The sequence below is a fragment of the Lytechinus variegatus genome, chromosome 2 (assembly GCF_018143015.1).
Source record: "Lytechinus variegatus isolate NC3 chromosome 2, Lvar_3.0, whole genome shotgun sequence".
Lineage (NCBI taxonomy): Eukaryota > Metazoa > Echinodermata > Echinoidea > Temnopleuroida > Toxopneustidae > Lytechinus > Lytechinus variegatus.
The window spans coordinates 7,333,808-7,357,613 of record NC_054741.1 but is presented as its reverse complement, the minus strand read 5'-3'; the positions used below and the strand labels follow the sequence as shown (position 1 = coordinate 7,357,613).

The window sequence follows — 23,806 nt, the reverse complement described above, 5'->3', positions numbered from 1 at the left end:
TGATAATACTAAATAAAACAACAATAAATTAAGAAATAATTCATCACTCATACAGCCGTTTTAACATTTTATTTTGGTACCAGCTCTAGTAGGTGGTGTGAATAAAAATGAATAAAACGACTGTTTTCAACCCGCAGTATACGGCCGCCGTAGAACAAATGTGCCCAAGGTATAAGCATAGAGCTATTAATAGCTCTATGGTATAAGACCCCCTTTTCGGTATACATAACAGAAAGATAAATGGTTAATTTTTAAGTGACATAAAAAAGGACAAGTTTGCCGGCCGATCCGATTACAAAGCCTTTGACATCTTGCTTAAATTCTAATATTCATACTGTTGAAATTATTCGAGTTCATTTTGAAACATGAAATTCGATATGAGTACAATGTTCCTATTTCTAATTGATTGACAGTCAGTGAAAATATTTTAGCTAGGAGTTGCCACCTGTATGGGCCCGCCCCCTAAATCAGCGCAAATAAATATATAGCCCACATTTTTTAGGGAACTATATTAAATTCTAACTTTAAATAAAGAACATATATCGTCAAAATATATGCTTTTCCTGTATATTTTGTGTGATCACTTATATCTTGCTTCTTGTTTATTATCCCGGTACGATACCGGCGTTGTGATTACAAATTTCAGTGTAGTACAGTGTTTCAGAAGTAGAAGTAGAAAACTGCCCTGCCCCCCTCCCTCAAGTTTTCCACTCCATTATGTCTTCGGCATCACCTTGTTAATTTGTTGTATTCCCATATTGTTGCCTATTTTTTGTTGTCCATTTTTTATTTATAAATTGAGTGGATCAAACTTGTATAATTCTTCAAATTAATTTTCGATAAAAAAAACGGAATGAGCTTTAATAAAATTAATATTTCCAGACAATTAAACCAAAATGTTAAAGAGGATCCATCATCAATCTCTAAATCAAAGAGGAGAAATTACTTTTAGACTCGATTATTATTTCTTCCGGACCTAGGCTAGTTTGCCGAAAATCAATTAAAGGAATAATAAAAACGGGAATAAAAATAGTGATGATTGCCAAATAATTGCATGTGCGCAGGGGGAACTAATCAGCCCCCCATGGCTGACCTTTGACCGCGCGTATCATGTTTTCAGTGCGCGTGTCGCCACTCTGTCTATTGATAACTCTGATATACTCATCTTCGGGATCTTCTGTGTACGTTGGTATCTCTGTCATGTCTGTGCATCTATTGAACTGCGTCCATTATAATTTTGACACGAAAAATTAAGGCACTTTAATTTGATACACCCCTAAGCGTGCAGGGTGGCCCAGGGGCGTCGATCCATTTTTCAGATTGGGGGGCAAAATCATTAATGTTCCAAAGGCGCTCGATCGTACAAAACACCCACCCACACCACACACACACATATATACATATATATATATATATATATATATATATATATATTATATTATATATATATATATATATATATATATACTGTATATAAATATATATATATATATATGACTCATGAGACCCATACACGTATGTCACAAAGAAATAAATGCGAGCGCGAAGCGCGAGCTGATTTTTTTTTTAGTATACTGACAGGAAAAGCGTGCCTGTTTAGAACTGTTTGTAGTAACTCATGAGGAGGATACATAGATCTCACTACACAGATAGTACGAGTGCCGAGAGTGAGCTGAAATTTCCTTATATTCTGATCTGAAAACTTGATATTCTAAGCATTTTTGGTACCAATGATAAGATTTGTATTTAAAAGAACAATAGATGCGAGCGCGAAGCGCGAGCTGAAAAATTTTGATATTTCGATCTGAAAAAATAACAGTTTAGTGGACGTTTTTGATGAACAACAAGATATATATCCAAGAAAAGATGATTGCAAATCGAAGCAGGAGGTCTTTTGAGGCTTAGAACTGAAAGTGGGACATTTACATTCACCTATTTAATCATGAAAAGTATGGGTTTTTGCTACAGAAATGATGCGAGCGCGAAGCGCGAGCTGAAAATTTGTATATTCCAATCTGAAAAGCGGACATTTTGAGCACGATTTTAAATAAAGAACGAGTTGTGTATCACCATCTCGCTTGCTGAACATTACAATCTTGTTTTTTTTTAATGCATATCCGGAATTATTGGGGGGGGGGGCAAAATGATATGTTTGCCCCCCCAATATTTTCATTGGTGGGGCGATCGCCCCCCCTGCCCCCCAGGATCGACGCCTCTGGGGTGGCCGATAAAAGCATTGGGAACCAGGGAACCACTTTTAGTTACCAGGGCTTTTTTAGTATTTCGGGGGCTAGATTAGATTTAAATCGCCCCAGCCCACAGGCGCGGTTCTGGATTAAAAGTTTATTTGTTTTTTTTTTGAGGGCCGGGGGGGGGGGGGGGAGGCGCGGGCTTGAGAAATTTTCGACGTTGGTTTATTCCATACAATGAAAATAGCCTATTGTGGGTAGCCATATACTGATCAAGCACCTAGTCCCCTCTCCCCCATAAGAAATATTTACAATATCATGCGAGGGAGCGTCGCGACCGAGCAAAAAAATCTCATTTTCAAAATGCACGTGATTTTTTCATGCATCATGCAGGGCCTAATTGGTATTATAGATGTAGAAAAATTTGGACATATACCCCCTCTCGCCGGCATGGATCGACACTCCTGACTCTAAACTATATGGTTTAAATAAGCTTAGCCTCATTTTGGGTGATTTCAAGTTCAGTGTTGACCTTTAGGTGTTGGCGTTAGGTCAGTTTTTACATGAGTATAACACCAAACATAAAATGAAGATGTCCTGAAAAGTCACTCACTAGTTTTTGAGATGTCATGTGATCCGGCTCAGTTTAATAAAATCAGAATAGGTTTTTGAGCTATGGGAAGCAATCCAAATATGCTTGAAACACCGGACTTGAAATCCCCCATTTTCTAAGAAAAATTAAAAAAAAATTGATTTCGGACAATTAAAAACTTCAATGATCGCATCTATCTATCTATCTCCCTATCTATCTATCTATCCACTTATTTTCTTTATATTATACACTCTCTTCTCTTCAGTCTGGGTTCTATTATTCTCATCATACCCATATACTTGCCTCTTTTGTCCATGCGCCGCACGCACAAAGACAATTAAGTTAATGTAGATGTAGTCTGAAAGACAGACCTTTGGCTTTCACACAGTGCATATTGTTGTGAATTAGTGAGACTAGATTCGCTCATAAAATGTGAATAAATTCTACCAGATATAAATAGAGAATTGGAGTATATTTTCAGCCTTAGATCTTACGTTAGACAGGTTATTACTGTTTAAGTGTAAATTCTCAGTCTGTGTTTGCAGACTAGTCATAAACCTTTCTGTAATTTGCGACTGGTGCATTAGGCTAGCAAGCTATACTGGGGTTGTAAACACTGAAACGAAAATCTGCAACGAATTCTTATGAATTTACCTTTGAATCAACTTTGAGTCAATATTTCCTTATTAAGTACATTCTGCGGAGGTGAGTTAAATGGATGGCTACCGATTGAATTTTACCGTATTTCTGTTCATTCGAGGGTGTATTTTCAATCATGTTGAGCGCAAAGACAGCTCAGCGTATCGACGATTTGTCGTTCGACTTGCATTTGCATAGGCCTAACGTTACATGTAAACAACCGAGTGAGAACTAATTCCGGGATCTAGGCCCTAGGCTATATGCTATATACGGTAGATCTACTGTACTACACTAGATCATCTAGTGAGTGATTGTATTACTTTGTGATAATTGTCAAACTCATTAAACCATAGAGCATTTCATGTTATTATTATGTCCTTTATATGCCAGACAAAGGGATCGACTTTATCGCAAGTTGAAAGTTACAAACCCGAACCTAACGACGTTATTCGCCAAAGGCAAAGTCAAAGGAGACAGCTGGCAGCCGTCTGTTTCGAGGAGTTTTTTATTTTTTTAAATTTTTATTTCTCCTCGTACACAGACGGCTCGCTATCGTGCACCCATCATTAGGGGACTTCCAATGCAAAATCCCCCCCGTCAGGGCTCTTCAATTTTTGTCTTTAATGAATAAAAATGCAAATTTATATTCCCTCTTGGCTTTAATTGCCCAAAAACAGAAAAATGAAGTTAAAAGGAACAAAAATAGTGACTTACCTCGGCTGTCGCGCAAATTCACTTCCCCTTTTTATCCGATCTTAAAGGGGAAGTTCACCCTGACAAAAAGTTTATTGTAAAAATAGCAGAAAATATAATAAAAAATATTGCCTAAGGTTTGAGAAAAATTCATCAAATAATTAAAAAGTTATTAGAATTTCAATTATTTGATTTGTGACGTCATATGCGAGCATCATTCCTACATAGAAAATGGTAAAAAATCAATGAAATGTCATTTTCTCAGAAAATTTAAAATGGTTTTCACTGTAACTTTTGTATATCAGTAGACAAATCGTTTCACACCCGATCATGAAAAGAAAACAAAATTAAGTCATCAGGAACCATACAAAATTTGAAATTCATACATTTTATATTACATAACATGGGGGCAGCTGCTCGTTTATGACGTCACAAATCCAAAATTTTGAACTCTAATAACTTTTTTACTCTTTAACGGATTTTCCTCAAACCTTCACCAATATTTTTTACTATTTTTTCTGCTATTTTTACAACAAAGTTTTCTTTAGGGTGAACTTCCCCTTTAAGTACATAAACATATGGCCATTGGCCCGTATTCTGAAGTCGGGTTTAACTTAAACTCAGGTTTAAAGTTGTGGTTTAAGTATGGCAAGCCAATTGTTACATAAATCACTAACAGTAAAGATATCATACTTCAGCTCACTTGGCTCTCAAATGATTCATAATTGTCTAGGAAGTATAAAAAAGATTATTGGCTTCACCATCGATGAATCAGGAAAGAGCACAGTAAACATATAAGAAACAAATAACTTAATAACAAATACTTTGGCTTCCCATACTTAAACCACAACTTTAAACCTGAGTTTAACTTAAACCCGACTTCAGAATACGGGCCATAGAGTCCCCTGTACAGATCGCGCTAGAACTTTGGTCTCTGTATTTGGTGAGTGAAGCCAACGGAGTTCAGCTGAACAACCAACAAAACAGAGACCGAAGCTTTTGGTCTAAGTCAAAGAAGAAAATTTTCCGGCCATTTTAGCCTTTTAAAAGGCAGCGGAAAACATATCCAACTGTAGAGAATATATAAACATACATATATACTATGTGCATGTAGTATTAAATACATGTGAATACCTATGAGGCTGGTTACTATTTTGTTGTGGTGTGTATTTATATTCAGGCTTATTTTTTAGGCTGATTTTGTAGTAGGCCTATGTCGCATTATAATGTATGTAGGCCTAAATAGGGAGGAGGGGAGAAAATGAGAATTTAAAAAAAGATAACAGAAGATTTGTATCTGGGAATTCCATATATAGATACCATTTTCTTTCTTCTTCTGTTTCTATATTTTTACTCGTTTTTTTAATTAACCAAAGGTATGGAGTAAGGAGCGCTTATAAATGCTTTCGAAAGACACATTATTAAAACCAATAAACTAACACCCACATCCTCTCTCCTGTATTCTTCCTCCACTAAGGTCGGAGATCAACGGCGCCGTTGGAAGGGCCGCTATTCATTTAAGGCTCTAGTAGATGCAATCATGAAGTACTGAGTAGGTTTTGACGAGTTGTGTGGAGGTTGCGTAAGTAGTAAGCATATGTAATTGGGCTTTTATGTTGCTGCTAATACGCCCCGGAGGTAGAAAAAGGACCGACTCTACAAAAAGAGCAGGGGTAGATTCAAAGCATGGTTCAAACAGCTTGGTGTTGGGATTAGCCTTAACCCGCTGGATAAGGTCCTGTCGGACAGGTGCTAGGGCTGGACAGGTAGCAACCAGATGTTCCACATCCTTGCAGGCTGACATGCACAGATGACAGCAATCATCAGGTGCTTTGCCAATCTTGGCGAGCCGGACTTGGGTCAGATAGACTTGGCAAGAGATCTGAGCACGGATGGTGATGGCTGACCGCAGACTTGGGTTGGAAATGTGCCCGGGGTACAGATCCTTCGCCTTTGGTTTAGGTGTTCTAGTCCACAAGGACAAGGATGTCTTCTTGGTGAGGGCGTTATGCTATCTAGCCTCGGACACCTGGCTGGATCACTGCCGACTGAACCATTCGTTTCCATAGATGGTAGTTAGGGGGATTCCTTACAAGTTCATCAAGTGGGGGAAGGCTAAGTTGTTGAAGTGCATTACGCCATTCTTGTATGGATTTGTTGTTGGCACAGATACCATGAAGAAGCATCCTTCGTTCTATCCTGTCCATGTCGGTGTGCAAGATCTGTCCCAGAAGTAGGAGCTTTTCTTGGGTGACCAACAGGCTAATTGGGATTATGTCAGTGAGAAGATATACTGCTTCGTCGGCTGATGTTGTTGATAGACCCAGAATCCGCTTAAATAGGTGAATCTGTGCCTTGTCTAGGCGATTCAACATTGCCCTTGAGTAGGGAATGCTGGAGCAGCCGAAGATCATCCTGGGAACACAAAACGTTTTCCATAGTTTTGCAGCAACATGGGGAACTACCCTTGCTCCTAGTGTTGAGGTTCCCACAAGGGCATAAAATGATCTGTATCCCTTTGTGATAGCATCAGCAGCGTAATCATACTGAAGATTGTGAGTCCTGATGATGCCAAGGTGCTTGTGTGAGGAGACCAGTGCAATCGGTTCACCATTGATCTGCCAAGAGTTGTCACTGCTCTGAAGGTCTTGTTTGAGCACGATGATTGGAAAAGAAAACACAAGCATGAGTACTAACTGTTAAATCTAACAAACGATGTTTAAATGAAATACTCATAAGATTTGAATACTACACAACGCCTTTCCTCGGTAAATCTATGTCTTACACACAGTGCAATTAATGGCAAAATCAAATGATGAGAGCTGTACAGGGGAGGGTGGAATCCCTCTCGCTTAGCCTGGCGGAAATCAAGGATATCGATGGATAGCACCACCTCCACACCAAACTCAACCAACCAACCGAAAGTGCGCATCATACGCGTCAGAAAACAATCTTTGCATCATCAGCATACATTTGAATATTTATATAATATTGACTGGCCTTGAGGGAGATACCAAATATATTTCCCAAACTAGTCTCATATTGCCCGGAGTCGAAGACGAGGGCAATGTGGGTCTAGTGAGGGAAATATTTTTTGTATCTCCCGAAAGTAACGCCAGTCAATATTATTATTATTACCTGTTCAACTCTTTCTGGTACATTAAATTAACATATTGATAGATAATATAACTAAATTGTTGGACTTACCTTGGTCAAGCCTCTAGTGTCAATTCTGCACTTTACCATTATGACGTACTTACAAGCGCTCGGATCCAGTGTTGTCTTTATTATGACGTATATTGTTGGTGCGCGGATCCTTATGAAGCGTATCTCTTTATACGCACCCACAAATGCGCTGGGGATTGGTGAGCTCGGAATACGGATATTATGGACCGCTAATTATTGTACGTAGGTGCAGTAGGAAAATTACTCTTTTCGGGGAGGAGGGGTGTACGAATATTATGGTCACTCGTCATTCAGCTGATCCCTGACCGAGCCATTGTGACGTAGTTTATGTTGAGTTAACCAGTTACGACAGACAAAATACGCGTTTATATCATGTCTCCAAAATGCCTCATTCAGGTAATAATACTTGTTATTACATCTGGTAAGTCATTGATAAATATGATGAACAGAATCAGGCCGAGAATACTTCCTTGTGGAATTCCACTGATCACATTGGCCCAGGCTGACTTAGCATCATTAACGACAACTCGTTGTGTACGTCCAGTGAGAAATTCTTGGATCCATTTAAGTAATTTTCCTGAGAAACCATATGAGTTCACTTTACTGATCAATCTGCTATGGGGGACAGAGTCAAATGCTTTGCTAAAGTCCATGTAAATTACATCAATTGGTTCTCCCAAATCAAGCATACGGGTCCAGTCTTCAAGTTGGGTGAGCAACTGCGTAGTGCATGATCTCCCAGGAATAAACCCATGTTGAGTATTGGATATGAGATTATTCTGTAGCATATGTTCCATAATGACATCCCTCACACATGACTCCATAACTTTGCAGACAATAGAAGTGAGGCTTATAGGCCGATAGTTCAAAGCAGAATTCCGGCTCCCTTTTTTGTGAATTGCAGTAATATTCGCAGATTTCCAATCCGAAGGGAGAACGCCTTCGTCCAGTGATTTACGAAATAGTAAGTGGTATGGATAGAACAGATGCACACTCTTTCAAACTTTAGGATGAATCATGTCAGGTCCAGGTGACTTATTAGCATTAAGATTCTTCAACTTACTAGCAACAGATTCAGTTGTCAATAATACATCTTCGATGAAAGGTCCATTAAATGTCTTTCGACACGGAAAATGAGAGACAGTTTCATTGGTAAAAAATGCTGATTCAGGATGTCAGCTTTACCCTGGTCAGAACTAATTCTGGTCCCATCATTCTTCATCAACGAGCCAATGTTACTCCTCAATTTTGTCCTGCTATTCACATGTTTCCAGAACATCTTGGGATTAGACTTCACCTTCCTCGCGATTCTGAGCTCATGTTCACGTGCCAGGGAGCGGGTGGAACTGTGAAGTTTGTCTCTAATGCTAGAATATCTAAGATAATTGACTGGTGAGCGGCTCCGAATGTAGCTTTTCCATGCACGACGTTTTTCATGGATTCTGCTAGCGTCTTTCTTGTTGTATACAAGTTCTTCTGCTTGTCTTTCTTTGGTACAAGAGTACATTGTAGGAATACTTGTTGTATTTTACTGTCATATAGTTTGAGAAATCTACACCAGCTTTCAATACAGTCCAATGGCAGTGACCTCCTTGGTGCTCCAAACTTCGTTATTGTATGCTGAGCATGCAGTTGCAAATATTCTTATTTTATTTTCATTTTCAGGGATTCATACATGTATTAGGAGATGAAAAATCTCATCTTCATTACACTTCACATCAGCCCCGACATCAATCTCGGAGTCTGAAGAGGTCAAGGGACGAATGCAGAGAATAAGAGAGATCATATAAGACTAGTCATGTTAGATGTAGAGGTTGTACCTGGTCGTTCCCTTGGCAGTGAACAATGGGAGTTTGTCCTGGGTAAGTTTGTCTGTTTTTATTTAATTTCTGAGGATTTAGTTCTTATTCTCACACGTATTGTAGTCGCTGAGCAAAACTTGAGGGGAAAATTGCAACGTGAATTTGTCCTTATTTTGATATTACAAAATCCATCCTAATTAATAAAATAAAAATGTGTTTTCAGTTATTGAAACCTGAGGCTTAGATTTTCTTGTCATGTCAGGGTTGAGAAAGTACACTGCAAAAAAATCAAAGAATTGAAAGGTGAATTGCCAGTACATCTACTGCCCACTCATCCACTCAACATATGGTCTACTTTCATTTAGTCTAATGCCATTCCATCCATCAAAATTTTGTCTAACAACCATTTGGTCCAATAGCCATGTGGTCAAATCATCACTTCGTCTATTATCATTTTGTCTCATTTAACCTGTTGGTCTTATATCTATTTCATTTTCATTCATTTTGCATAATTTAAAACTAAGTCTAATTAGACCAAATGGTAAATGGACTACATGTACATGTAAATGGCTATTGAACCAACTGGTTATTGGATGGAATGGCATTAGACTAAATGAAAGTAGACCATGTGGTGGGTGGATGAACTGATGGTAGACGAGTTGGCGATTGGGCGAATTGGCATTAACAAATTAGAAATATCAATACTAAACATTATTTGTAAGGCTTTCTATTGCCAGGGCCAGACCAACAATCAATGGCACGACTTGTGGTTAATTTGGGGCTTACATTATTTTTTGCATCTGATTGTTGTTTCATGGAAGTCTAATGGCAGAAGGTTAAGAACGTCTTCTTGCTCCCAAATACAGGCCTGTAATCTCAAATGCTGCTTAGTGTAAGCTGTGGCCTAAAGTCTCACCTAACTTCAATAGTTGACTGTTACATGTAACTTTAGTCTTAAAATGTTATGCTCTTCAGAAATACATTTTAGGAGATATGTAAGTTCAGCCTCAGTATGAAAATTAACCTACAGGCAAATGCTAGTAAAGTCATGACTTTACATATGTGAGCGTCAGGCCATTACATTGTACGTGTAAAGTAATTCAATCTATCATAAATATATATTTTTGTTGCTTTTTAGGAATGACATTTACCCAAGCAGTAAATATTCTTCGGAGGCAATACAGGATCATTAAGGATGTCCAGGTCATTTATTGTGAATCGGTAAGCCTAAAATTATGTGCTATTCTTTCATATCATTTGAAATCAATACAAACCAATTGCCTACAATGTTAGTACAGTCATGTACATGTCACTATGATTCTTGAAACATAGACTGAAATGATTGCAGTATTACAAATACATGTATATATGAATCTGTATTTCTTTCATTCTAAGGTTAATTGCTACCTGTACATACAAGATTGTATTCAACTGTGATGCCTCCCTTTCATCCAAAAATTGATCTTAAAATCATAATGAGCATGCCCAAGGCTTGCTGCAATAAAAAATATATGCAGTAAGATTACATGTTTAATGATTATTGTCATTGCTAATATTTGTTGCTGAAGAAAATGCATCTTGTGGTTTTGGGGGTTTGAAGGTTTCTAACCACTACACTGCTATTTCACAGGTTCATATATTATTCATACTTTGAGTAATTCTTTTTTTTTATTCCTCAGGTCCCACTTACATTAGATCTGGTGCTGAATTTGACACAGGATGGAATCAAATTAATATTTGATTCTTATAATCAAAGGCTAAAGGTAAGGATAATTCCTGAATAAGATTCCTGACTTCATATTTAATCCCAAATGATTGTTTTTGGTAATCAGATAGGAAAAGTGGTTGTTGTTAGAAACATACCTGGAAGATACAGTAGTGGGAAGAGTTAAAATAATGGATAATCAGAGGTAAATGAGAGTAGTTGCAGGCAGCAAACAGTTATTTCATGAGAAAGTCATTTAATCAAGGTGAAATGGCACCATATTATCATACATCTAGATCTGGTATATAAATGTAAACTTACATCTATCTTTATGAAATCAACAAAAGTCAAAACCCATAATTCTGATGAACTTTTACACAAAGCATAAAATACCAGACATTTGATGGAATTCCGTGCTTATTTTGCTAATTTCTCAGCAATAATACATTTTCTTCCAGAGCCATTTGGCACATAATTTTCTGTATAGATACAAACACTTGGGTGGTGATTTTATTGAATTTTGTTCAAAGTGGTATTTACCGTAACTCGAGCAATGGGGGAGGGGGGGGGACACCTGCCTAATGCTATACAGGCATGTGTTGCTGTATTGTCCCCCATTTTCATTTTTATGTGATGACATAGTATTTGATATAAAATAACAATTATCCGCACCCCAATTTGCCTCAACTTGCTCTGTCATTTATGCAAAACAATGCAAACATCTTTCTTCCAGGGAAGAGAATCCCTCTCTATCCTCCTGGTGGCCCCCTACCTCCACCGTCCAAACAGACATTGCTATTTTGCCAATTGATTTTTAGCTCCACCAAAAATGAGAATTGCTATTTTGCCAATTAATTTGTAGCCCCCCTCTAAGTTAATCTATTCCCTTGAGCTCTTTAGCTTAATAGACCCTGAATTTTTTTTTGACCATTTAACTCCTTAGCCTGTATTGAGATAGGCAGAGGCAAAACTATATACTCATGATATTTAACTAGACGATGAGGGGTTCATGTTTGTAAACAATGTATGTTTTTGTTTTTATTTCTTTAGATCATTGAGATATACGATCTGCACAAAATCAAGCTCAAGTACTGGTAAGAAGTAGTTTGATATAAAGCTGTGTATAATGTTATGACATAATAATTGACTATGAAAAGCCAAAGTGTGCATCTCAATCTCTTCTTTTTGGTCACATATTTCACTGGAGTTGATATTTGCAGATATTGATAAGCTTTGTTGTTGTGAATAGTGTTATACATTTAAAATGCATCTTTTTTTTATAGTTCTGATAGTGGCTCATGTAAAAGCAAGTGGTTGAAAATTCCTGTATACATGATAATTAATTTGAATGTTAACAGCTTAATAACTTCTGAAAGTTTTTTGAATAACAGATTTGCAGCCATCATAATATGTCAAAGATGGTGGGTATGTTTTTTTAGTTCTTCAAACATATTTGACGGTGTAAATCTGAACATGTTTAGGAAAAGTGATCAGGACTGGCTTTCACATTCTGTTTGGTTTATAGGCTATAAAGTTTTCCAAACTGTTGCAAGTAGATTTTATACTTAAAAGTTTAAGCATGCCAAAGTTGCCAACAACTACCACATATTGTAAATTATGAAATAACAGACTTAAATTGAAGAGTATATCTTGTATATTTTAGTGGGAAGCACTTCAACTCACCGCTTGTCTTGCCGACTATCGAGCAGATCGATGGATCCTTTGGTGCCACTAAGCCCGCTGTCTATGATGCAGCTCAGCAGCTTTTTACCATTAACTTCAGGGGTCTATCCTTTCTATTCCCCATCCCAGCTGATGCCAAGTTTGAGGTAATACCCTCAGTTAAACATAATCTTCAGAATAAAGGATCATAATGATTATAATATATAGCGTTCATGAGGCGCAGGTTATGCTTATGCAATGGCACACTATATATTATCCCGGCTATAGCTCCAGCTGGTAAACGTGCTCGGGGTATTCAAGGAATGAATCCTGCCAGGTACCAATTACCTCACCTGGGTTGAGTGCAGCACAGTGTGGATCAATTTCTTGCTGAAGGAAATTATGCAATAGCTGGGAATCGAACCCATGGCCCTCGGTTTCAAAGTTCATAGACCAATCCACCTGGCCACAATACTCCTTATCATACAATTGATATGAATGCAATCAAACAGAAATAAAGGAAAGGGGGGGGGGCAGTTTCTTAGAGATGTTTTTTCATGTACTGTTATCTGTGTTTTTTTCTTGAATGTTAAAAAGATACTGTCACCTTGATTTGTTGACATCTGGGTCCTGTTTCATAAGGACTCATTGTAATAACGAATGCACAATTTCTATAACAAATTTACTATCAGCCAATCAGGTTGAAGGATTACAGTAGCTTTTAACTATTACAAATTTGTTATTATAACAAGTTTTATGAAACAGGGTCAGTATCTTCAATACAATTTTCATTTTAAATTGTAGATCTATTTACCTCCAGTTATTCAAATCATCCTGGTGTTCAGCTGAACCCCTGCCCTTTATATTTATGACAATGTATAGATACAAAAGCATTGCCAACTGGGATTGGTCGTTTGACTATTTTATTCTCCTTTTCTTTGACAGCAACCTAGTGTACATGGCCTAGGGTCTATTCCACTCCCCAGCAAGACATCGGTTCAAGTCAGTCGTATCTACATCTATGGTGGTAGCAACCCTCAGGAGTCAAAGTAAGTACAGTACAGGGGGTGGAGGTATTTGCCCCTCCCCCCCTCAGATTTTATCACCAATTTCAATGGATAATTCTAATGGTTAGTCTCAGACATATATGATCATTTAGGGGGAGTGATATTCAGATCTGTATTGAGTGAATACTGGAAAGTTCAATATAATTGAAATGTAGTCCATATAAAGAAAATATGTTAGCTCATAAATTTTGTTGGTAAAAGGACTTATTGGATTGAATACCATCCCGATTTTTACATGTTCTTCAATTGAAGAAGCAATACTCTGTAAAGCTGTTTTTGTACTGGAAAGACTGTCCCAATTCAAACAAACCCAGAAAAAATAAGTTAATCAACTAAGGAAGGCGATAAGAACTTAAGGCTGGGGCGAGCATCCGGGGATTTTCAATCTTGAGCCTAGCAACTGAACTGCTGAGGAAAACAATGCACTAGCCCCCTGTACAGCAGCGCTGCATTTTGGCATGCCTACAATGCATGATACATAAACATCGCATTCATACTTTGTGCTGAACGTTGTGATACTCGAGTTTACCTATTCGTTATCTTTCTTTCTGAAATTTTCAGTGCTATTTCTGACATCATTTCACTTTGTTTTTAATTCTTTGTTCTAAGGTCAGTGCTGTCGTTGTTATGCGGATGTGACGTCTCTCTGCCCCCGCCTTTAGAATGCATATGTAAATTTTGCCTGAAAGGGAGAGTATGAATTTTAGACCTTGCTAAAAATGTCCTTTTATTTATCATTTATTGTTTGTCAGAGCTCCACCCATTCCAAGCAGTTGTTTCTGCGGCAACGTGTTCTGTGAGAATGTGGAGACCCTCGAGCAAGATGGTGTCCCTCAGGGATTGAAATTTCACCTTTTAGTAGATGGTAAGAACTGAAGTGATGACATCAACAAAAAAAAAGTTTTTTATTTCAGTGTGGGCTGCCTTAATGTAGAGCATCATGAAAAACATCAACAGCCTGTATTTGTTGGGAAACGGTTCATGGAGGCCTGAGCTTTGGCCATGTGAAAACCTACCTAGCCTTATTGAAGCGAGTGCAAATTGACTTGATTTTGAAGAGTTATGAATAAGGCCAATATTCATACATTTTAAAGATAAACTCTGGTACTGGTAACAATAGAAAACAAAAATTCACAAAATTAAATCAAAACTCACATGGAATTATAGAAGCCATAAATAAATGATATCTGCCAAACAATTTTTAAAGAATATTACAGGGAGATTACATGGAACTTTTACCTTGCAAACCTATGACTATTTATTTATTAAATTGAGAATCATGTATGATGGAACATCATCATTTTCCTCTAAAATCAAGTCCAGATGACTGAATGTAATCCTGTTGTCTTTCTTTGATTTTAGCGTCTGGCCAGAGCAGATCACCGGATGCAAAGAGGCTTGCGGTGGTGAGGACAGTGACGTTTGGAGACTCCTGTCAGGATGTGATGAGTAGTCTAGGGGCACCCAACAAGATCTTCTTTAAATCAGAAGATAAGGTGAGAAAAAGAACGGAAAAGAAAGAGAAAGAAAGGAGAGAGGAAAGGGAGAGGGGTTGAGATGTGAAAATTTTAGAGGAGTTTCCAGTCAGGATGTGATGAGTAGTCTAGGGGCACCAAACAAGATCTTCTTTAAATCAAAAGATAAGGTGAGACAAAGAGGAGATGAGAGAGATAGAGAGGGGGGGGGGGGGGACGGGAAGACACAGACAGAAAGAAAGAACAATATCTAGAGCAATACAATTATTTCAATGCATGAAAATAACAAACCATATCATGCCCTTTTCTCACAGTAGATGAAAATGTGCAAGCCACCATTCTTTGTTATCACCTAATGATTTCTTAGAGAAGATAATGATGATTGTTCTGTAGGTATTACCTATGTGCATTGACTGGTAAACCCCCTGTGTTGCAGAATCTTTGGCTGCTCACATTGAACCCTTCTGTGTGGTATGATATCTCTATTAGAGGGTTATGAAAATTCATCTGAACATTTTTTAAGGAAATGTTGTGTAGCAGTCTAAAGTTGTTTTATGGGTTTTCTTGTCATTTATACACATATTGGATTTATGTTATAAAGCATAGCTTAGTTTTTTTTCTTAATGTCTTTCTTTCTACATGTCCATAAATACTTAAACCCGTTTTATTTTGGCTCTTTTGTCAGCGGCATGAATATTTCATATTCAAATCAAAAGCATAATAATCTGACATTGCCCGTAAATATAGTGAAAAAGAAAAGGGAGCAAATCTTCAACTGGTCAAGTATCTCTAACGAAAGCATCTCTTTCATTTAAAGTACCATGAGCCATAGATCCTAACAGTGAACTTGAGCATGGTATTGTTTGTGAGGAGGGTTTTATTGATCCTTTTCACTCCTTTTTTCAATGAACTTCCTCTGTCTACTGGAGGCTGTATTGATTTTTTTTACTTGTTTAAAAGGTACAATAACTTGCTCTCTTAGTGGTTTTGAAAGTGAATGTATTAAAACTAAAGTATAACTATGAGAATTGCAAAACTAAGGGACAAAGGAGCTTCATATGGGAAGTACGTGGTTGTATAAAAATGCCTAGAAACAAAACATGTGTATTTGTGTGCATTATTGATGCAATAAAACAATTGAAGATTTAAGTTATGTTATCAATGTGAGGAGGGTTTTATTGATTCTTTCCACTCCTTTTTCAATGAACTTCCTCTGTCTACTGGAGGCTGTATTGATTTTTTTTACTTGTTTAAAAGGTACAATAACTTGCTCTCTTAGTGGTTTTGAAAGTGAATGTATTTTAAACAAATAGAAGTATGAGAACTACTAAACTAAGGGACAAAGGAGCTTCATATGGGAAGTGAATGGTTGTATAAAAATGCCTAGGAGCAAAACATGTGTATGTGTGTGCATTATTGATGCGACAAAACACATGAGTTAAATTCTGTTATCAATGTGGTACTATTGAAACTGGTTGTTACTCCGCAGTTGTTACTTAAAGGACAAGTCCACCCCAACAAAAACTTGATTTGAATAAAAAGAGAAAATTCAACAAGCACAACACTGAAAATTTCATCAAAATCGGATGTAAAATAAGAAAGTTATGGCATTTTAAAGTTTCGCTTATTTTCAACAAAATAATTATATGAACGAGCCAGTTACATCCAAATGAGAGAGTTGATGACATCACTCACTCACTATTTCTTTTGTATTTTATTATATGAAATATGAAATATTTTGATTTTCTCGTCATTGTCATGTAAAATGAAGTTTCATTCCTCCCTAAACACGTGGAATTTCATTATTTTAACATTTTGTGCTTCAGGCAAGGAGGTCCTAATTGTCAAATTCGTAAAAATTGAAATATTGTATAATTCAAACAAAAACAAAAGAAATAGTGAGTGAGTGACATCATCGACTCTCTCATTTGGATGTAACTGGCTCGTTCATATAACTATTTTGTTGAAAATAAGCGAAACTTTGAAATGTCATAACTTTCTTATTTTACATCCGATTTTGATGAAATTTTCAGCATTGTGCTTGTCTGATTTTTCTCTATTGATTCAAATTAACATTTTTCTGAGGTGGACTTGACCTTTAACCATTGTATTTATTTGCAATTTCTTCAAGTACAAAGCTTAAGGGGGTAACTTCTATCAATCTATGTACCATTTTTTTTACAATTACTGCATGGAATTTTAATGGGTAATTGGATTAATGACCTGTAATAAGCTCAATGCATGTGGTGTTGTGGTCTAGTGGTTATGACACTCGTCTTTCAGTCTGGGGGGCATGGGTTTGATCCGAGCCATTGCGTATTTTCCTTCAGCGAGAAGGTTGCCCACATTATCCTCCACTCAACCCAGGTAAGGTGTAGCCATGCAGAAGAAATTCATATATGGCTAGCGCAGGTAAAGCAGGGAAATGATACTATTATATAGCTCTTTATCCTCAGCCAGCTCTTAATAAATCCAGCTATTATTATTATTGATATTATTATTATTGTAATTATTATTATTCCTCTAAACAGGATCAAGTCTGTATGAGAGGAATAATAATAATAATAGTAATTATTATTATTATTATTATTATTAATTGTACTTTTGTCTTTGACTATGAATGATAGATGAGGATCCACTCTAGATCATTTCACAAGGATCAACCCAGGACATCAGACTACTTCTATAACTATTTCACAATCGGAGTTGTAAGTTTATTTGAATTTTATACAATCTTGTAAACTCTCCATAATAACTACTGCTGTATCATGTTGTACTGCAAGTTTTAACGAAAGCCATTAAATCCCATTTGTGATACAAATAGAATTGGCATTGATTAAGCTGATCATTCTGAGATGTGGATTTATTGTTTTGTGTGTATGCAGCGCTTTGTAAATGAAATGAAAAGGCGCATGTATCAATGTGGCATTTTGGGGATACAGATTCCGTTGGATTCTGGGGGGAAATGAAGAAGAAGAGGGCGGGGGGGGGGGAGGGGAGGAAATTGCATTCCTATTCTCTTTATTGATTCTCAAAACACATGTTGATTTCCTTCTTGACAATAATATTCAATTTGGTCTCATTTTTCCTCTTTCCTTCTTACAGGACATCTTATTTGATGCTTCTACTCATTGTGTTAAGAAGTTCATCTTACATGCAAACTATCCTGGTCATTACAATTTCAATATGTAAGTTGGTCTTAAATTTGTCAGTCAAAATAGAGTTTTTGTGGCAAAAGCTATTTTGTAAAGCTCAGTGTTGATTGCGACCTGCTGTATAGGGCCTCCTTGAAACTAGTTTGATGAAGGAATTCTAATTTTAGATGTTAGGAATTATAACCTTGATAATTTTTAAGCAATCTGGTTGATAGTAAATAAGTATTTTTTTTTAGATCAGATGATACCATTCTAGTATCAAATATATATATCAAGTAATTCATTTTGAATAAGCCTTGATAAGAATGATTTCAGACATTTTTATAATTGTCTTTGAATCTAATTTCTTCTTGGAATATATTGAGAGATTTTTACTCCAAGAAAAGTTCTTTTTGTATTTGCTTGATGCTGCTGCAACAAAAAAAAGTTCCATAAATTTCTACATCTATCATTATTAAGCTTTGATCTGTTTTCCTCTTGTTCCATATTCAAACATGCACTTTGCTCCACATATATTGTATCCTGACTTGAATCTTATTTGTTTGTGTCTTTTCAGCTACCATCGATGTAATTTTGAGATTCTCCTCCCCCATACAAGGTTCAACAGGGAAGATGAGAACAATGAGAGCCCTCTATCTATCACAACATTTACCAAGGTGGGTCAAAGGTCGATTCCATGACATTTGCTCCGGTGACAATTGCTGCGATGAAAAGTCTGCACATCAAACAAAACACAAAACCTAACCTCTAAAACTAAATAAACCCTAATCCTAATCTTTACATTATTGAGAACCAAAACTCTATCACAATCCTAACTATGTCCTATTTCCTCTGAGATATTAAGACCGGAGCAGTTGTCGCAGGAGCAAATGTCGTGTCACCCGAAGGTCATTCTTATAACCAAATAAACATAAATTACAGTTTAAAAAATTGAATAATGAATTGAAAGAGAATCGAAATGACCACCCTCATGGCACGTATGTATATTGATCAATGAATAATCATACTGAACTCCATTGATTAGGAAAATAGGCATGGTCTTCTGTTGCTAGAGAAGTCTCATTCCAATTGTTAGTGATCTCTGTGCCCATGTGTATTTTATCTGTTTAGGTAATCTTCTGCATTATCAGTTTTTCAGCCAAGATTTCTGTAGTTACAATTTTTAGTGTACTGTATGATCTTATGCAATCTGATTTTAGATGATATCGATTAGTCATGACTTCAAAGACCTATTCCAGGTAACAATATAATATATATTTTTGCATCCTCTGCAAATTGTTAACTTTCCCCTCCCCCCCCCACAAAAAATCAATTTCATTTTTTTCAGAATGTACTCATTTAATTTTTCAGTTTGCATTGCATCCTTTCATTACTTTATTATTCCAATTCCCTAACAGTGGGACACGTTGAATCACCGACTGATACGCTCATCACAGAAGCCAGTAGTACTGAACAGAGCCTCGGCCATGAACACAACTAATCCATTTGGGTCCACATTCTGCTATGGAGTACTCAACCTTATATTTGAGGTGATTCAAATCTTCATCTTTGTGGTTTGTTGATAGAGTAATGTCATCATGAGTACTTTCATCCTCATCATTAGGGTTCTGGTAGAAGACTATTTGATAGAATGATAGAGGATATAGTTTTAAAGTCAGTCGGGTGTCAGTTTTCATGGGGAGTGGATTATTATTTTCTGACTCCAGAAATCTTTGAGGGACAGCAAACTCGGTGTACCGGTGAAAAATTATTTGGCCAAGCATAATAATGATAATAGGCATTTATTCTAGAAATATTCAATTCCGAGGCGCACAAGAAAATAAAAAATGAGAAAGTTTGGATGAGTGTCAAATTGCCAATAACTAATACTGTAGTATAGTGAAAATTATATCCTTTGCTGTTCTCCATTTTCCTTCAGGTGATGCCCAATAATCATCTAGCGTCTGTTACCATGTATGACCCAACAGTAGCTTCTATGGAGACATTGGACTGAGGAAGCCATTGTCCTGGACTATCCAGACCTGGTCTAGCCAAAACGAGGACTAGCTCTAACCAATGATGTATGGAGGCTACATTAAGCCATCTTGGTCCTATATTAGGCATCTCAAAAGTTGATGTCAGGGTTAAATGAAAAAGTGATGGAGTTGTTTCTTATTGGACTGCTGGCTTATAACTGAGACCAATGGATTGTACTGAAACTATGGTCTTAAACCCCCAATAGAGCATTGGACTCGTATCTTTGTTTAAAAGCACTTTTTTACTTAGGGTATGTCTATATTTGCAACAGATTTGCTCATTAATTCTAATGCCTTTCCGTGACTAGTAATTATTGGTCATTTATTTTTAAGTAATCCCCTGCATACTGTTCAAAATCTATACAGTACTCTCAATGCTCATTAATAATATGCCCTCAGAAATAAGCTTTAATAATGAGATAGCTACATGTATCACAACTTATAACATGAAATTAGTCAATATGAGCTTATAAGGAACATAATTTTCACATGTGAGAACCTCACAGGCTTTCAGTCAAAAACCCCTTCATTAAAAAATGCCTGCATATGCACTTGATATATATTTATATTGTAATGACAGGGTTTGAACAAGATATTGTACACATTTCCCAAAGTAGTCTTTTATTTTCCCTCCGTCTTGACGAGGGAGGGCAATATTGGTCCTGAGGGAAATATGAGTCGAGTATCTCCCAAAAATTAATGCCAGTCAATGTTATTATCCTACAGCAGTGCAATGTGTAATTGATGCCAGTATTTTGAACAATTTTCAGTGGTGCTCAAAATTTCCTGAACCCCACCTGAAAATGAACATATTAAAGTGTTTATGTACTGCCTTGTTTTAGATATTTGATCTTAAAGTCGGATGACAAGATTTGTTTCTGTGGGCTCGCTGAACATTGTAGTGGTGTTGTTACATTCAACTCTCGGTGCGAAGGAGTGCATTTTGTGGTGGGGTTCACTAACATTTGAGCACCACTGTATACGCTTGTTTGCTTGTCACTACATCTGATTTCAGGCTATTCATGAACTTGATGAAGTTATCCTTGCTTAACAATTGTGACATAAATTGTTATCATGCAGTCACTCACCATGTATGGCATGCTTCGGTAGACTAGCTTTGCCGGGGTAATATAGGAGCGCCTTGAGCACCTAGCAAGGTGGATACGTGCGCTATACAAAATCCTATATTATTATTATTATTATACTTAACAAGTTGAGGACTGAGACCGCATATATGCTGGTTGAAGTCTGGAAAATACAATGGGCAAACCGGGGAGAGGGCAACATGGCAAATGTTTACCACTTTAGTCTTGGATTGAAAGTAGTTTGAAAAATATGAATAAATTAGCTACTAAAATGCCTTTTATAGTTTGTAATATGAATCATCTTGCCGGTTGGAACAAAGCGGAATGTCATTTTGAAATGGATATATCAAGACATACATGTAGATTAACAAAAAGGCATTACCCATTAGAATCATTTGTTGGTGTGTAAAATAGAAAAGATTTAAATATATACCTGTAATTATTTAATTCTTTTGTTGAAATAGGAAATTTGTTGTCTAAATTAGATGCATCAATACAACAAATATGTTCTGTCAAATATTGTGAAATATATTTAAATGATACGTGTATAATATATATTATGTTTCTCATTAACAATTATATCATCTGTTTATTATGTAATAAATATGTCAATTTACAGCTAACTTTAGATATTTGTAGGTGTTTTAAGAGCCTCAATTTGTAATTTTGTTCAATTCATTTCAAGTCACTTTCATTCGAATTCAATTTATTTCATTCCCATTCATTTCAATTCATGTGATTTCATTCAATTCATTTTCAAATTTACCAACCAAAGTGCATAAAATGATAATCCACAAATCAAAATATTTACAACAAACGATACCTGTTGAATGTTTATAGAGATGGTGTACTACAAAACTTTCCTATCTAGCAATTATTGCTTATAAATGCTAGATGGCACATTTAATAGAATGCCTCTGATTGGTCAGTAGCAGTGGCGTATCTAGCCAGGTTGAACACAATACCATTTCATGGGTCATATTATTTTTGCACAATAGTCGGCCTCTAAAAAACTATCGTTTCTTATCTGGCTAGATCCACTTGGTGAGTAGAGCCTGTATAGGGCGACTTTTCATTTATTTAATAAAGTGTTTTCAAAGCAATATGTGGCCCCAAAATGTGTTATTTTCCATCTGCTAATTTGAAAATTCTCCCCATAACGTATTAAAGGGATGGTCCAGGCTGAAAGTATTTACAGCTTAATAAGTAGAGTAGAATTCACTGAGCAAAATGTCGAAAATTTCATCAAAATCGGATAACAACGTTATTGAATTTTAAAATTTAGCAATATTTTGTGAAAACAGTCATCGTGAATATTCATTAGGTGGGCTGATGATGTCACATCTCCACTTGTTCTTTTGTATTTTATTATATGAAATTAGGTTTATTCAAATTTTTTCCTCTGAGAACTAGAAAAATTGGATTGACAATTGATTTCGTGCATTAGATATTTATTGCTGCAACTTATTTCATTATAAGGAAGACATATTATTCACACAAGTAAGAAATAATGAAAAAATTATGATTTTTTGTAATAACAAGAAAATGGAAAGTGGGGATGTGACATCAGCCCACCTAATGAATATTCATGATGACTGTTCTCACAAAATATTGCTGAACTTTAAACGTCAATAACTTTGTAATTTGTTATCCGATTTTGTTGAAATTTTCGGCATTTTGCTCAGTAAATTTTACTCTATGTATTAAGATATAAATATTTTCAGCCCGGACCATCCCTTTAAGGATTCAAACCAGTCTACGATATTGAACATTTTCACCTACGTAGGCATATAGATCAAGTTTTGATCCCTCAATTACTTCTTTCACCAATCTATTCCCAGTTGTTCTTAAATATATACTAAGACAAACTTTTATTCTTCGTTAACTTTCCACATCTTACTTGACATAAATCCCCCATGCATTTTGTATGGCCAGTTCCACCCCAACAAAACAGAGTGGAAAAACAGAACGATCATTTACTGAAGCACAACACTGAAAATTTCATCGAAATCATATGTAAAAAAAGAAAATTGTGACCTTTTTTATATATCTCATTTATTTTAACACAACAATGATATGCACAGTATCATCGGCAATGCAATGAGGGAAGTAATGTTTCAAATCCAGTTTTGTCATAAACAGGAGTGGCCAAATTCACCTCACACTCGCCCTTATCCCCTTCCTCAACTTTGCCCAATTCAGTGTATCCTCTATCCTCAGCCCAACCCTCCTCCACTTGCCTCTTCCATTTCTTCTGTGGCTGTCCCTATGATCCTCCTCGAACCAACCACCACCAACTCATAAGCCCTTCTTAAAACATGCCCTTCATCCCTCTGCACTGACGTACCCCATTCGCCTTCGTCACAAGGTCCAGTTTTTCTTCCAAACCAAACACCTGCATCAAGTCCTCAGTCTTCTTCCTATCCATCAACTTCCATCATTCTCCCCATTGCTCTCTGTCCTCAAAATCCCCATCTTATTTTCACTCAAGACACCATGGTCTCCCTTCCATACACCATCACCGATCTCGCACAACTCTTC

General features: G+C 36.6%; 1 protein-coding gene across 2 annotated transcripts; it reads left to right on the top strand.

Moving 5' to 3' along the window:
* Positions 1 to 3,350: 3,350 nt before the first annotated feature.
* Positions 3,351 to 21,887, top strand: LOC121407194 (UPF0183 protein C16orf70 homolog). Of its 2 annotated transcripts, none has more exons than XM_041598149.1 (14): positions 3,351 to 3,486; positions 8,965 to 9,161; positions 10,240 to 10,322; positions 10,781 to 10,864; positions 11,857 to 11,900; positions 12,470 to 12,635; positions 13,414 to 13,517; positions 14,288 to 14,400; positions 14,898 to 15,031; positions 17,638 to 17,718; positions 18,116 to 18,198; positions 18,722 to 18,821; positions 19,563 to 19,694; positions 20,084 to 21,887. In XM_041598149.1, exons 2-14 carry the CDS (start codon positions 9,098 to 9,100, stop codon positions 20,156 to 20,158), a joined length of 1,263 nt encoding a protein of 420 aa, XP_041454083.1. In that variant the 5' UTR covers positions 3,351 to 3,486; positions 8,965 to 9,097; the 3' UTR covers positions 20,159 to 21,887. The 2 variants fall into 2 exon arrangements, with proteins under 2 accessions (XP_041454083.1, XP_041454084.1); XM_041598150.1 differs by lacking the exon at positions 3,351 to 3,486 and adding an exon at positions 5,675 to 5,695.
* Positions 21,888 to 23,806: the final 1,919 nt, after the last annotated feature.

Excerpts from the sequence above, each read along its gene's own strand:
- LOC121407194 (XM_041598149.1), top strand. The coding sequence starts at position 9,098 with ATGTTAGATGTAGAGGTTGTACCTGGTCGTTCCCTTGGCAGTGAACAA. Across the intron at positions 14,401-14,897 it reads ATTTCACCTTTTAGTAGATG|CGTCTGGCCAGAGCAGATCA; the intron begins GTAAGAACTGAA and ends CTTTGATTTTAG. Across the intron at positions 18,822-19,562 it reads CTATCACAACATTTACCAAG|TGGGACACGTTGAATCACCG; the intron begins GTGGGTCAAAGG and ends ATTCCCTAACAG.